General features: G+C 35.5%; 1 protein-coding gene across 1 annotated transcript; it reads left to right on the top strand.

Moving 5' to 3' along the window:
- The first annotated feature begins 1,726 nt into the window (after positions 1-1,726).
- LOC147404997 (Xanthine/uracil permease family protein) lies at positions 1,727-11,354 on the top strand. The gene is made up of 10 exons (XM_086441122.1): positions 1,727-2,612; positions 4,701-4,798; positions 5,004-5,174; positions 5,588-5,688; positions 6,710-6,845; positions 7,007-7,057; positions 7,667-7,954; positions 8,918-9,152; positions 9,332-9,612; positions 10,676-11,354. The coding sequence occupies exons 1-10, from the start codon at positions 1,943-1,945 to the stop codon at positions 10,895-10,897; spliced, it is 2,253 nt and encodes a 750-aa protein (XP_086297248.1). The 5' UTR covers positions 1,727-1,942; the 3' UTR covers positions 10,898-11,354.
- The last annotated feature ends 4,764 nt before the right edge of the window (positions 11,355-16,118 follow it).

Raw genomic sequence — 16,118 nt, 5'->3', positions numbered from 1 at the left:
CTGTTTTAGAAAGGAAATTGGATCTATGAGTCTCTGAGAACCATCAACTATTGAATTAGTGGTCTCGATTGATGGATATATTAATTGTGTACGACAAACAACATATAGAAGATGGACTATTGTTTCAGGAAAATATCTTCCTATTTTTTTTCTTCAAAAAGTAAGAATTTTAACTTTAAAAACTTAAAAAATAAAATAAAACAAAGGTTATTAGTTGAGTGGAGGCTACATAATTACTTTTAAGAATAAACTAAAAGTATGAATTGAAGAATATTCTATTTGATTACTTTGAAGAATGATTTGAAAATATGAATTTGAGGAGTATTAAGGTCAAGGTGATAAGGTTACTTTAATAATTTAAAATCACGTTTTGTCTTAGTAAAGAAAAAGATGGTAGTAGAGGAAACCTATGATCCCAAGATCAAGTCCATTGATTGATACTTGAGATTTATGGTTGAATCTTGAGGTGCATGTAACAGAGATTATTTGTTTCAATTGACCACAAAATTGTCATTTTTGTGAAAGTGCCCATGAATACAAGATTAGATATTTTTTGAATAAATGATTTATATAGTTGATATTTTTTTAATAATAAATAAAGATAATTAAAAACAAGAAATTTATAGGAAAAGATGTTATCCATCCAATAACTTTTGAGTTAGGTTAGTGTGACTGAGTCCAATGATCAAAATTATAATGTACCTTTGGAATCAGTGTCTCTACTTTCCTTATAGTCAATTCATGCTTATTGTTTGTTAGAAGCTTTACTTTCACCACCACCACCATCACTGGTAAGCACCATAATTATTGTATCTCGGAGTGACTTCCAAGGTTTTAAAAATTGTTTGAAACCAAGATGACTTCATCGTGTCATCTCAATGTTCGTGAATGAGGCAATATGAGAAGTCCTAGTCTATCTTTTTCCTCTCTTAGATTTGTTTGTACATATTCTAACTTTTGTGTCAGAATTCTATGTTTAAGAGAAACAAAAGCTCATAGTCTAGGAAGCTGTGTTCAGGTGAATCTTGCTTGTTACAGAAGTTGATGAAAAAATAATAGAGAAAAGTCGAATTGATTATGTTATTTAATAGATGAGTTAAGAAGAATGAGTGATGAAATCGTCATTTTCACCCTCAAACTTTTTTTGATGCTGGCTTCTCATGGTGGCCCTTGCACGAAAGCAGTCCTAATAAGACGTTTCAAAAATATACTTTTGAACTTCCCGCAAAAGCTGTTAAGTAGAAGTCATCACCAACAAATGTGATTTTTCGACCTTTTCAATTTAAAGCAAAAAAAAAAATCATCGAAAAAAGCCATAACAAATAGGCCCTATTCTTCGTTGGTGCTTCTTCGAGTCGAGCTTCTTCTTCTCTTTTCTAGTTCATAGATTTACAAAAATGATGTCGTGGGATGAGTCATCTCGGTGTGTTCAAGAACGAGACAAAACTGTTTTCCAAGATTGTAAACATATGCAGACATTTCCGAGTTAACACATCATATTTTTATGAGTTGACTCACCGAATTCAACAAACTTCAAATGAAAGTAAGCTCTTGAAAAAAGTGAAGTTGGATTATATTACACTTGTAATTATTATTAATGTTCCAGATCGATTCGTAACGGACAAATAGGGGTGTTTTAGTAATTTCATACCATTTCTGAAAGCTCCAACTACTGATAGCAACTGGCAACCGACGGTTGTTAAAGCTTACCCTCTCACTCACTTGATTCACACACACTCTCATCAAAGAAGAAAAACTGGAAAAAAAAAAATATCCTAAAAATGATTCTCTCCACTACTCTACTTTCTCTCTCTCCTCAATAATCCCCAAATCCTCTCGCTCCAATCCTCTCTTCCTTAGCTACTAAGCCTCTCTCTCTCTCTTCTTCTTCTTCTGTTGGTTTTCTGTGTGAAATTAGATACCTATTTCAAGAAAAGCTTCAATGGAAGTTGGGTCGAGTTCAGAAACCCTAGATAAGTCCAAAATGCAAAAGGGTCAGCAAAAACCCGATTCTCACCTTCCTAAGATCGGTCCATTTGTTCCAAGAACCGATCACAACCCAAGAGAATTGAAATCCTGGGCTAAGAGAACCGGGTTCAACCTCAATTTATCAGGAGAGACAACTACCACCACTGTGAGTGAGAGAGACCCTGATGAGAAAAATGATGGTTTGGGTTTTGATTTGGAGAAGGGTCTTGATAGAGGCCGCGGTGGGTCGTCTCCAAAAATTGAGATTGATCCGATTTTGGGTCGGACCAGAGAGAACAGGGGAATTGAGATTGAACCAGTTTCTGGGGTTGGGCGTGAGGCGAGGAAGAATGGAAGTGATGGTGTTTTGGGTTTGAGGGATGGACCTGAGAGAGTTGGAATCCAAAAGAAGAGAATTGGGATTGAGCCTGATTTGGAGTCAACGAAGGAAGATGAGAAGAAAGTCGAGCCGAATGGGAGGGAAGTTTTGGGGATTAATTCGAATGTTGAACCGAAGAAAGAAGCCAGCAATGATGAGCAAAGATTGGAAATCGATGCGTTTCCAGAGGATAGAGAACCTGAGCATGGAGGGTCACACAAACCGTCCAGGATAAGGTGTGGGCTGAGAGAAAATCCGGGGTTTGGTTAGTTTACTCTTAAACTTTCTTAGTGTTTGGCTTTGTTTTAAAGCAACATTGATAGTTATAATTGTTAAGATTATTTTTTTTTTGTAAGCCTTGCTTGATGCTGGTGCTTTGAGCTCATCCTTATTAGAAAACAGAACTCTTATAAGTTCACCAATTAACATAATAGGGAATGATTGGATGAAAAGGGTATTAAAGAAGAAATGTATTTGTACTAGGACAGTAATTGAAGATCAACGACAACCCTTGTATAAAACGAGGACCATTTTACTTACTGAGGTAATGGAACTCCCCTTCTACCATCACCAAAAAAGAAAAGAAAGAAAGAAAACCATGTAATTTTCCCTAGAGATATCTCTCAAAAGGGGTGGGGGCCCTCAATCCTAACTGTCATTATGCATTTTTGTTAACGGACCATTTACTCCAAAATCAATTAGTGTTAGGGAGACAACAACTATTAATATATGAGGTTCATGGGGGACAAGTGGGGTATACCCCAATTGAGAGTGGAGGAAACTAGCCCTCAACATTCCCCCTCACCCATAAGGATGGAAAGATTTGAACCGATAACCAATATGAACCAAAGCTCTGATACTATGTTGACAAACCATTTATCCCAAAAGACCAATAGGTTGGAGAAGGGGAGAACAATGAATAAGAGGGTCACAGGGCTTGACTGGTGTGACACACCCGAGAATGGAGGAAAATATACACTCAACACTCCCCCTCACCCATAAGGGTGGAAAGATTTGAACCCGTGACCTATACGAACCTAGGGCTCTGATACGATGTAAATTCTACTTAATAGAGAAGAGTGAGCAAAAACGTGTATATTGCATTAACTTGCTAAGGTATGTATAATTACAATGAATCCTTGATTGAAGGATGAGATATGGAATAAAGAAAACAAATTTGGTTACAATAGATAGATGCATAAAAAGAATAGGAGATCCGTTGGAGATGCATAGCTGGATGAGATCTTCCAAGGACATAGTTGACAGATCTTCCAACAATCAAGGAGATAATCTTGGAGAGGGGGGGAGAACCATGTTGACAAACCATTTACCCCAAAAGACTGGCCTGTTGGAGAAGGGGAGAACAATGAATATAAGAGGGTCATGGGGCTTGACTTGGGGGTATGACACACCTGAGAGTGGAGGAAAATATAAACTCAACAATTTTAGCCTAGTTCATAAGTGTCACCCATGTTATGTTTTTTATTTCTTCTCTGATGCGTGTCTTATGACACAACAAACATGTCAGTTTCCACTTGGCAAGGATTGATACGCTTGTCGAACCAAGTTTATGTTCATGGTATTACATGGAATGGGTTAACTCCAGCATGTAAGGATCATGGTGTCAAATGGTTTTATTTCCAAGATGGGATCAATAAATTATATCATTCAACATTTTAACTCCAAAGGGTTGGTGATATGGCCAAGACCATGCCTTAGGAAGCGAAGGTCTCGAGTTCAAATCACCCCTTAGGGGTCGCTGCAGTACCCAAGGATTAGTCGGGTGGTGTTAGAGACCCGGACACCTCGATTACAAAAAAATTAAATAAAAAATAAAAATTCTTGGCCATTGTGGTGTATTATATGCTGGCTTACTTAGTCGAAGGTGCCAACTTAGCTAAGTTAGTAAGGCTTGTGGAGCGTTGATACAACAACCCGGGTCCAAAGCGGTTGAACCTGATTTAGTTGGAAAATTACTGTTAATCATCAAGAGAACTACTTTCCAGACCTTTGATATCTATCTGTCCTCGATATTGAATATAGTTCTAGAAGGGTTATACCTCTTAAAACATTAGTTTCCTTTATTAATGTAGTTGTGGTGGTGTTCATACGAGATTCAGTGGTCCTTTCTGTTACCTACAATTACTCATTGCTGAAAACAAAACAAAAAATTTCTTCCTACCCTGATGTTGTATTCTTAAACACACAGAAAATGCTTATTTTTCTAGCCCTATATTTCTGATTTATTTAAGCCTTTGGTAGTATTTTACAAACCCTACATTTAGGGTCCAGATTGATTTGTATGAATAACCATTCATTGTTTTCTATTCTTCTGTGGAATCTCCAACTGCAGCTCCCCTTATATACTATGGTTTGCAGCATTATTTATCATTGGCTGGTTCACTTATTTTCATCCCATTGATCATCGTACCAGCCATGGGTGGAACTGATGTAAGTATCACATCTTTGGATTTAATTTAGAGAGCTTCTATTGCCACACCAACTTTTGCTAATGAAACCCCAAGATGTGTGCTCATTCATTTTGGGATTTACATATGAATTGGAGTGGCATTAGCAAAAGTTGGTGTGGCAATATATTCATGGACCAATTAAAAACATGATAATAATGTTCTTTTTATTGAGTTTGTGTTGACAGAAGGATACTGCCACCGTGATTTCCACTATGCTGTTGGTGTCCGGCTTTTCGACGATACTGCATTCCTACTTTGGTACCCGGCTTCCTTTAGTTCAAGGAGCCTCGTTCATCTATTTGGCCCCAGCTTTGGTTATCTTAAATTCTCGAGAATATCGAAACCTTGCCGAAAATGTAAGTCTGCTCCATTAACTAAAATTTCTCATCTCAAAAGGGCTATTGTACCAGTGAATGGCTTCTCAGTCACAAAAAACTTGAACATTTAATGAAAATTTTGCAGCATTTTTTTTTTTAATAATATCGAAAAAAAGTAGAGTTTGAAAGCTTTTACTAGGAATTAGATATATTGCAATTAATCATATTGTTTCCTCATAAAATTGCATTTTTTTTTTTTAATAATATCGAAAAAAAGTAGAGTTTGAAAGCTTTTACTAGGAATTAGATATATTGCAATTAATCATATTGTTTCCTCATAAAATTACTATGAGATTTCTCAAGACTTTGATATTCCTCAATGACTCAATGAAATATTTGAATTCTACAACATTTTCCTGAGATGTTTGGTGCCCATTTTTAAATAAATGCAGAAATTTAAGGACATAATGAGGGAGTTGCAAGGGGCGATTATTGTAGGTTCAATTTTCCAAAGCTTCTTAGGATACAGCGGTCTTATGTCTCTTCTTCTGAGGTACTTTAACAGTCTCCCATTTAATCTCTTCCCTGTGCATGGTGATGCATTTCTTTTATTTTTCTATTTTTTATTGGTCATTTCTTTTTATTATTTATTTGTTTCCTTTTTGTTTCATTATTTTTAATAAGCAACAATGTAATATTGAATATCCTAGAGTCATGCTGTTTCACTCTTTAATTTCTTTTCACACGACTTCAATTCTATAGCAATATAATGGAGCTCCGAAACAAAACATTCTAGCTCGTGGGAATTGCCTACTATATATTGCTTAAGTTATTTTATTTGAACCCTCAATGGTTTCTGGCTGTCAAAGACACTATGGTCCAAAGGGGGGTTATAACAAAAGTAAGTTTTCAAATGGATGTTTCCATTTGCCATTGTGCATGTCGTATTCCATTAATGTACCATTTTATAATGTTCTCAGGCTGTGTATTTTAAATTATACTAGAAGGTGGCATGTGCAAATGCACATGTATCAAAAGGGCTTATTTGTAATTTAAAATATTGGTTAGAGGTTTTCTTTATAGATTAAATAGTAAAAAAGGGATATTTTTGTAATTTTGAATACTAAGCAAGGTGATTCTGGGACCGTGAGTCACAATTTTCTGGGTTTTTTACTAAAATGGCCTTCATTATATTAATGAGGAAAAAGAGCCATGGTTCTCGAGGAAAAAGTGCTATGGTTCTCTGTCCACGGCCATGGCAGCACAGTGTCCAACGAAGTCAGTTTAGAACGACTCTAAATTTAAATATAAAAGTGGGAGCATTTATGACCACTTAAATTTTGGTGTCAAACCACTTCTACGCCTGCCTTCTATCATCTTTATAATAGTATTTATAAGTATATGTTTCAAATTTTCTACCTTTCCCACTTTATATACTCTGTTTGGACACCTTTACTCTAGAACCAGATATCTTTTTCTTCACAAGCTACCATATCAAGTACAATAAGATCGTATGTCACTATTGTATCTGAAATGGATTCCATCTTATTTGTATATATACTATTGCATTGCAGGTTGATAAACCCAGTTGTGGTAGCACCTACGGTTGCTGCAGTCGGTTTAGCATTTTTCAGCTATGGTTTTCCTCAAGCTGGTAGTTGTGTGGAAATCAGTATTCCTCAGATACTCTTGGTCCTTATTTTCTCCCTGGTAAGCAACTCAATAATTAATTTTGTTCTTCAATCCTAATTCACTTCTTACTGTTACAGTGTGGATTTTTAAAATCTGTTTTTGAATTTTTGACACATTTACGTGCATTTGCTTGATTTATGATTGACACTCACTGTCCACTCCATTGCCATTATTTTCAGTACCTTCGAGGAGTTTCCATCTTTGGGCATAGGATATTTCGAGTGTACGCGGTACTTCTTACACCCTCTTGTTAGTTCTTTAGTAGAGGTTTCATATCTTTGTTTGCTGACTAGATTTGAAATATGGCTTTACTTTCACATCCACACACATCACGCAAAATACTTATTGACTGTATATTTTCCTCCTCCACTCTCGGGTGTCATACCCCAGTTAAGCCCCACGACCCTCTTATATTCATAGTTCTCTCCCTCTCCAACAGATCATTCTTTTGGAGTTGTTGGTTGGTTAACATGGCATCAGAGCGCTAGGTTCGTATAGGTTACCGGGTTCAATTCATTCCATCCTTATGGGTGAGGGGGAATGTTGAGTGTATATTTTCCTCCATTCTCGGGTGTGTCATACCCCAGTTAAGCCCCGTAACCCTCTTATATTCATAGTTCTCCTCCTTTCCAACAGATCGGTCTTTTGGAGTAGTTGGTTGGTTAATATTATATTAGAGTGCTAGGTTAGTATAGGTTATAATTCTTTCCACCCTTATGGATGAGGGGGAGTGTGGAGTGAATATATTCCTCCGTTCTCGGGTGTGTCATACCCTAGTTAAGCCCCATGACCCTCTTATATTCATAGTTCTCCTCCTCTTATATTAATAACTGTTGCAGGTGCCTCTTAGCGTTACAATGGTATGGGTGTACGCAGTCTTTTTGACAGCTGGTGGAGCGTACAGCTACAAAGGCTGCACCACCAACGTACCAAGTTCAAACATCTTATCCGATGCATGTAGACAACATGCATATACGATGAAGCATTGCCGAACTGATGCTTCTAATGCTTGGACAACTGCCAATTGGGTTAGAGTTCCCTATCCTTTTCAGTGGGGCATCCCTACAATCCATTTCAGGACTTCCTTCATCATGATCATCGTTTCATTGGTTGTGTCAGTGGATTCGGTGAGTAGCTTATATGCCTTTTGTTTTCATTAAATAGGAGAACATATATTGCCACTCCAACTTTCTTTTGTAACATATCAGTTGATGGAATTATGGACACACTAGAATAAGGGTGAATTACCATTTTGTGTGCTGAATATGACGAAATTCCGAATCCAGTATACTGTTCATATTAATTCCGAAACATGCATGAATCATTTTTCAGCAAATTCATACAAGGATATTTTATCTTTAAATTTACCTGCGAATTCGTCACTTTAATACCAACGAATTCGGCACTTTAATACCAGAAAATCCGTCACTTTAAAATCGAAGATATTTTGACTTTAAATTTACCGATGAATTTGTCACTTTAATACCAGCGAATTCGTCATTTTAAATTAAAAATAACTACCAACAAACTCGATGGAAAATGATTCATGCATGTTTTGGGAATTAAAATAAACAGTGTACTGAAACCGGAATTTGGACATAAGTTGTGCACATTTTGGGAAAAATTCCCCGTTATAAAGGGGTTCTGAAATAAAAAAGAGAGATTCTATTGCCATACCAACTTTTGCTAATGTCACCCCACTCATTTGTAAATCACAATAGAATTAGCACACATCTTGGGCCAGCGTTAGCAAAAGTTGGTGTGGCAATAGAAGCTCTCAAAAGAAAAAAACAGAAGAAGAGGAAGATGGGAGCACCTGTGATACGATTCCAATGGATCGTACTGATTATTAAAAAAGAACAAAGAGAGAATTAAAATAGAACTCTATCTCCCTCTTCTAACTTGCCCTTTCAGAGCTCGAAGTACTCTTCTCATCTGGGTTTCTGAAAGAGCTTCTTGGGAGAAGAAGAAGAAGAAGAAGAAATAGGAGGGGTGCGGTCATTAAAAAAATATAAGCTCTCTGAAACGTTCATATCTGTTTATGGGTCTATAAAGTCTAACCCAAATGCACTTGGTCTAATACATCCCAGGTTGGAACATATCACTCTACATCTTTATTAGTTAATTCAAAGCCCCCAACACCAGGAATTGTCAGTAGAGGAATAGGATTGGAAGGTTTTTGTAGTTTCCTGGCAGGACTTTGGGGTACGGGTACTGGGTCAACAACGTTGACCGAAAATGTGCATACCATTGACATAACAAAGGTGGCAAGTCGAAGAGCTGTCGAAGTTGGAGCGGGCTTTTTGATCCTCTTCTCATTTGTAGGTAAGGTGAAATGTCCTCAATTGCAAAAATCCATGCATTATCGCATCAATTTGTGGCATCCAAAAGACAAAATTCTAAGAACTTTCAAATTTGGGAGTTCAATAGCTGTCCATTTTCAGTGACACTGTAAGCATATATGGTTAATAATTCTCTTAAATTTTTTTCTTTTTTGGTATCAGGAAAAGTGGGCGCCCTTCTTGCTTCAATACCAATGGCCTTAGCTGCTTCAGTACTGTGTTTCATGTGGGCGTTAATTGTTGCATTGGGTCTTTCCACTTTGCAGTACAGTCCAACAAGAAGCTTTAGAAATATAACAATTGTCGGTGTTTCCTTGTTCTTTGGTTTTTCCATTCCTGCATATTTTCAACAATATCAACAGGATACTAGCTTCATATTGCCAAGTTATTTTGTTCCTTATGGAGCGGCATCTGACGGACCAGTCCACACCGGCAGTAAAGAAGTAAGCATAAATATTCTTAATATGTGCAATCCACAAATATATGCATCAAGAAATACAGAATTATTGATGCATGCATTGAACAAACTTGTAGGGGATCCAACTTGGTTCAGTTTGGGGCCAAATTGAACCGAACCGGCAAAGGTCGGTTCTACTAAATAAGAACCAGAACCGAACCGAACTGAAATGCCAATAGACCCAAACCGAATTAAGGTCGGTTTGGTTTGGTTCAGTTCTATGGGTTGCCAATATTCTATGAACTTACTTGGAAGTGACATATTTTTAGTTGGAAAAAAAAAAAACAAATATATACTAAACATAAAATTTAATTTAATATTTTCATTAACCTATCCATAAAAAACTTCATTAATTTATCCATCAAAAAGTCATTAATCTATGTCCTAACTCATAAAATAATGGAAGATTCTATTGCCACACCAACTTTTGCTAATGCCACCCCAACACATGCTAATTCTTTGGTGATTTACATATGAATTGGGTGGTGTTAGAAAAAGTTGGCGTGGCAATAGAATCTCTCAAAATAATTAATAATATATATATATACATATATGGGGGGGCGTTCGGCTCACAATCTTAGGTTCGTATAGGCCACGGGTTCGATTCTTTCCACCCTTATGGGTGAGGGGGAGTGTTGAGTGTATATTTACCTCAACTCTCGGGTGTTTCATTCCTCAGTTAAGCCCCGTGACCCCCTTATGTTCATAATTCAACCCCTCCTACAGATAGGTCTTTTGGAGTAGTTGGTTGATTAACAGCTTTTAGTGGATCCGACTTTGAAGCGGCTCAAAATTTTGGAGGAACCCTCCTTGTATCATGACACGTGGCTTTTTGTATTTATTTGATATCCCTATTTTTTCATTAATATTCGGGATACCTCCTTGGAGATACCACGTATAAATCAAAGGAGAGGGTTCTACCAAAATTTTGAAGCGGGATGGCTGCTTCAACATTTCTTCCGCTTTTAATGCCTACTTCTAATTTGTTTTTTTTCCTAGTATTATGGTGGAGATGAGCTGACATTATTTATATGGATGAATGGTATCAGTTTGATTTTGCAGTAAATGGTCTTATGTCACTAAACATGGTGATGACATTCCTCGTGGCATTTGTGCTGGATAACACAGTTCCTGGTAGCCGACAAGAGCGTGGAGTGTACATATGGTCAAGTTCTGAAGATGTATCAAACGACCCATCCCTTGTTGCAGATTATTCCCTTCCGAGAAAAGTTGCCCGATTTTTCGGGTGGGCAAAGTGCATTGGTCTATGACAGATTCTTCATCAAGACTTTTGTGAAAATGAGGCTTCATATTTTCGGTCAAAGCAATCACTTGATGAAAATCTAATATGCAGATTTGGATTTGGAAATTTACATCATTCATATAGGAGAACAAAAAAATGGATATTATTTGTTCAGAACTCTCCAACGAGCACATTGGAACATCTCACAATGTATCGAGAGGGGGAACAAAGAGAGATGGGTGAGTGCATATTACATTCAATGACTAATACATATTCTTTTATAGGGAAGATATATGCTTGCACTATGGTAGTCCGATTTTTCAGGGGAAAAAATCCATTAGTTTTAGAAGTGGAAACTCAATTCTAGTTTTTTTTTTTTTTTTTTCTTTTTTAAAGTAAAAATATTCAATTCTATTTTTACAACACCATGTAATTCAGAGAGAATTATTGGTTCTATAGCTGTGATATCTAGGGGTATGGGATCCTATTTGAAGTTTGAACTCTAAAACTTTAGGTTCCAAGTTTTACTTTTCTTCCTTTCTTTTTTTTTCTAAGAAGAAAAACAAATTAACTTTTGCCATTTTTGAATTTCAAATTTAATCTCATTAATTTTGTCTTGAAGGAAATTAATTGTATTAATTTTTTACAATTGAACTCCTAAGAATATTATAGGGTGTCAAGGATGCATATTTCATACAGCCTTTTTAAATTTCCACTGTTTGGATTGAGAGGAGAGAAGAGAATAAAAATGAGTTTCTCTCCATTTCTCTTGTTGGGATTGTTAAGTGGGGGAGAGAAGAGAAGAGGAAAAAGAAAAAAAAGGTGATTTTCTTTCTCTCCAAAAGTGGAGAGAAAAGGAGAGAAACCCTTTTAAAATTTTATAATTTCAACTCTACCCTATATCTCTTTTAAGATATTTTAAAATTTCAAATTTGTCTCAATTTCTCTCATGTCAATCCAAACATAATAGAGGGAAATTGAGTTAAAGGGTTTTTCTTCTCAACACTTCTTTCAATCCAAGTCCATTCCTCAGACTGTCTGACCCTCCCAACTTTTGGAGAATACTAATCTTCGAGATAAGATCGAAGGTATAGATGAGTTAGCCAATTCTTTCTTTCTCCGAGTTGCTTGTCGAAGGAAACTACTTTGCTCATCGTTTCTAAGTGGTTCGACTAGCTTAGAAGTCCTGCCATGTCAACCCCTCTTCAATCCACGTGAAGTCGTTAGGTCATGAAAGAAATAGCTATCCAATCACTCCTTCAGCGAATGACTTTCTATGAGACTAAGGGAGAGAGAGAGAGAGAGAGAGAGAGAATTTATCCAAATTTTCAAAAAATTTGATAGCTAATAATGAGCAAATAATGGTGTTGCATTGATAAACTTTAATTCATTTTGACCAAAAAAAAATCTAATAATAAATTTGTAATTTGTAAGAAAATAAAAAATAAAAACTATTTTACAATAATTTGTCTCGACAAATAGGGCAAACCTGACTTGATCTAAGCCAATGAAAAATACAATGTAAATGGAATTTGTGAGAACACTTTGTGATCAATACTTCATCATCGTCATCTTCATCCACTTCAATGTCTTCTAGACAGATAACACAAATTTCACTTTCCATAGAATCCAATTTCAAATTCTCATAACTTGAAATCTTTTTCATCTTCGCTATGCTTATGTATAATGGATACATAGCTGAATACATTTCCCCAACAAGATTTTCTCGATTTAACTCTATTCTTTTGCGTAACTTCGAAATTCTCTCTCTCAATGGTGAACAACAAAGATCACTAAGAATTAGAATTAAATCTATATTATTTAAGATCATATCGAATTTGTCGAACATTGAATCGAAGTTTTGGTCTCTCTTCGTTTTTCTCAAATTGTGTCTCGATTCCCAAAGAAACAATGATTCTTCTAGAGAATTTAACAGTCGTTCTACTTTAGATTTAGATTGCATGGCTGTAACTATACTCTGTAAGAGTAAGTTATCTTAATTTTGTTTTGTGCGATTTTATTTGGAGATTAGGGTTATTTATAGAGATTCTAAAAGATTTGAATCATTGATGAAGTTGGACTTTGTGGAAGAAGAGTCAAAATCTGGAACGGCGTCCCTTTCCTATTACCAACAAAACAATGTCTACGTGTCAATTTTTGATTGGACATAAAGCACAATGGGCTGAGTGCTATATACAAAACAAAACGGCTTGTTTAGGAGCCCGATTTGTTTTAAAATAGTAGAAACACCGGTCTGGATCCTGATCCTTCAAAGAATTGGATTTACGTATGGTTTTTGGCGCAGTTTGATTGAACCGGACTTCGATTTAAAGATATTTACGAGTCCTTAATTACGTTTTTAGGTAAATTACACTTTGATCTCTCTAATTTAAAGCAAATTTTAGGGGTGCAACTTGGGCTGGTTCAAACCAAGAACCGAACCAAATCTATAGTTTTGGGGTGGTTTGGTTCGATGTGGAACAAGTTGCTATTCAGTTCTGGACTACAAAAATGGAGAATCAATCAACTTGATTCGATTCTTGGATCATGCTTGTATAAATCGAATCAAACCGAGAATTGAGCCCTTATGCAATAAATAAATATATATGTATATAATAACTATTATAAATTATTTTAGGAAATATGACATAGATTAATGATCTTTTATGGATAAACTAATGACTTTTTATGGAAAGATTAGTGATTAATTGTATGAAATTTTTATATTTATTTTTTCATTAAAAACTATTTCTTACAATTTATAGATTATTGGCAATCCATAGAACTGAACCGCACCAAACTGACTTTAGTTCGATTTGGATTGGTTTGATTCTATTGGAATTTGATTCGGTTCTGGTTCTTCTTTAGTGGAACCAACCTATGTCGATTCCAATTTGACCTCAAACCGAATCAAGTTGCACCCTAGTAATTTTATGTCCTCATATGACGGGTTCCCTTAGACCTTTTTAGTCATCATTTAAACAGTTTTGTGTTTTTATTTATTTATTTATTATAAAGATTATAATTGTGAAGTAAAATCTCGTATGCCATCGATTCTTCGATTGAGATTTACCTTTAACAATCGATCTTCATTGTTCTTGATGCACTTAAATAATAAAAAATCACAAAAATAAATAATTAAAGAGAATGGAAAGAGAGAGAAGACAAAAAGTAAGATTTGTTTACGGGGTTCATCCCAAAATCGGACTACGTCCACAGGCTCCAAAGAGCCATTCCATCATTCTTCAAAAAAATACAAGATTTAGAAATCCTAGCTTCCTTTCATATTTTTTTCTCCTCTGAGCCCTCAAACAATACAATTGCTTGGCACAATTTATTGATTGACTTGATTGAGTCGACAATTAGGTACCCCGATATAATTTGGTGGGAATTGAGGTTCCCCCCACAATCTGAATTGGACCAATGTCTTCTTTACCTTTATAGCTTTTCAAATTAAATAAGATGTCCTATACATCAAGAATGATGTATGGACAAACCACCAAATTAAATATTTTAAAGTTAAAGATACCTAGGAACATCAGTACAGTACTGTTGCTATAATGGAACCTTCTCTGTGAAATACCTACCCTTCCTGGTTAAATTTACACATTTTCCCTTAGAAACCATCCCCACTATAAGATTACAATCCACGTCAAGGAATTAATGTGTATGCCCAACATTTAATTGTCGCATAACTTTTTTTACCAGAGACTTTGGGGAAGAGTCGAATTTGAATCAAATCCAACGCGTGGATGTAATTCCAACCAAGCAAGGAGCTATGATTTGCACATTCGCTGTGAATCAACACTGAAAGATTTAGCAATCAAAGGTAACCCATCAATCTAATCCCAATTGAGCCATTGAATATCACACATCAAATGCATTTGCCCAATTCTAAGCACTGACTATCTATACCTACCCACCAACACATAAATCACAAATCCCTCTCTACTCCTAGGTGGATAAATAGTGATCATATTGCTCTGCCCTTCCTCTTCATCCTTATAGACTTGCTTTCAATAGGAATCCCGAGACAAAAGACAGCAAATCAACATGAAACACCTTGATGGATGAAAAATTTATCCAACATCCTCAAATTTTTATAAGGGTACTTCTTATTCTAATTTTGGTTCAACATTCAAAACTCAAATAATATCAATATTTGATTACTTTATTAGAGAGGTTGAAGATTATGGATTTTGTTGAGAAACCCAAATGAAGTTTTGGTAAGAAACCTCAACACATCATTTGTATGTGTCGTGTAAATGTCTTGTATTTTGTTGTGCTAGGTAAAACTACGAATTTTTTAAAAAGTGTGAAAATGACAATCGTGTAATATTTTCTTAAAGGGGTTTTCTATTTTTAGGGATTTTTATTTTGAAGAGTTTTACTTATTTTAATAACTCTCGGTTATATAAATAGAGATCTCTAAGATTGTAAAACTTAAGAAAGAAAATAGTGATTATTATTGTTCTGTTCTGTGAAGGTAGGCACACTGTCGAACTACGTAAATCCTTGTTATCTTTGCTATTACGATTCTTTCACCGTATGTTCTCCACAATTTTCTATACATTTTGCAGAGAAGTTTTCCTAAATTTCTCGTATCCTTCTCTCTAAATGATAATAGTTCGGGTTCCATTAATCATGGATCAAGTCTCTATCAGATTGGGATATGATTGATCCAAAACCGATCACATAAATTACAGGTCAAATCCTTAAAAAAAAAAAAAAAAAAAGGAACTCAGATCCTTTATCTGGACTAGGGATGTCAATGCATCGGGTCTGGATCAGATCACTGTTGATCTAGGTCCACACCTATATGGAATAGATTCATGATTAGTTACTCTTATCAGATCAAGTTTTTTTTTTTTTTATGGGATCTCAATGTTAAGATCCAAATCTCATCCAATAACTATCTTGAAGGGTTAAATACGAAAATAGAGATGTAAACTAAATATAAAATGACACGTGTCATGTTGTAAAGAGGGCTCTATCAAAATTTTGAAAGGGCTGTCCTCTTCAAAATTGGATTCTCACTTTATTGCTTTCACCTACTTAAAAGAAAAAACTTTGAAGCGCTTCAAAATTTTGGTAGAACCCTCAGACCTGCCCTTGACTTGAGTCTTTCATAAAAGACTCAGGTTATTTAGATAAAGACCACATATTTTTATAAATATTTGAAAACCCATACTTTCAAACTAATTACTAATTATATGCCGTTGACCACATTCTTAAAGAATCTATTAAAA

Source organism: Akebia trifoliata, chromosome 4, assembly GCF_017979445.1.
Source record: "Akebia trifoliata isolate Shusen 1 chromosome 4, ASM1797944v1, whole genome shotgun sequence".
Taxonomy (NCBI): Eukaryota; Viridiplantae; Streptophyta; class Magnoliopsida; order Ranunculales; family Lardizabalaceae; genus Akebia; species Akebia trifoliata.
The sequence above is the reverse complement of the archived record's forward strand: the minus strand, read 5'-3'. Positions and strand labels throughout refer to the sequence as shown.

Coding starts and splice junctions, on each gene's coding strand:
- LOC147404997 (XM_086441122.1), top strand. CDS start 1,943: ATGGAAGTTGGGTCGAGTTCAGAAACCCTAGATAAGTCCAAAATGCAA. Junction 2,613..4,700: donor GAGAGAAAATCCGGGGTTTG/GTTAGTTTACTC, acceptor CTCCAACTGCAG/CTCCCCTTATATACTATGGT. Junction 7,058..7,666: donor GGATATTTCGAGTGTACGCG/GTACTTCTTACA, acceptor TAACTGTTGCAG/GTGCCTCTTAGCGTTACAAT.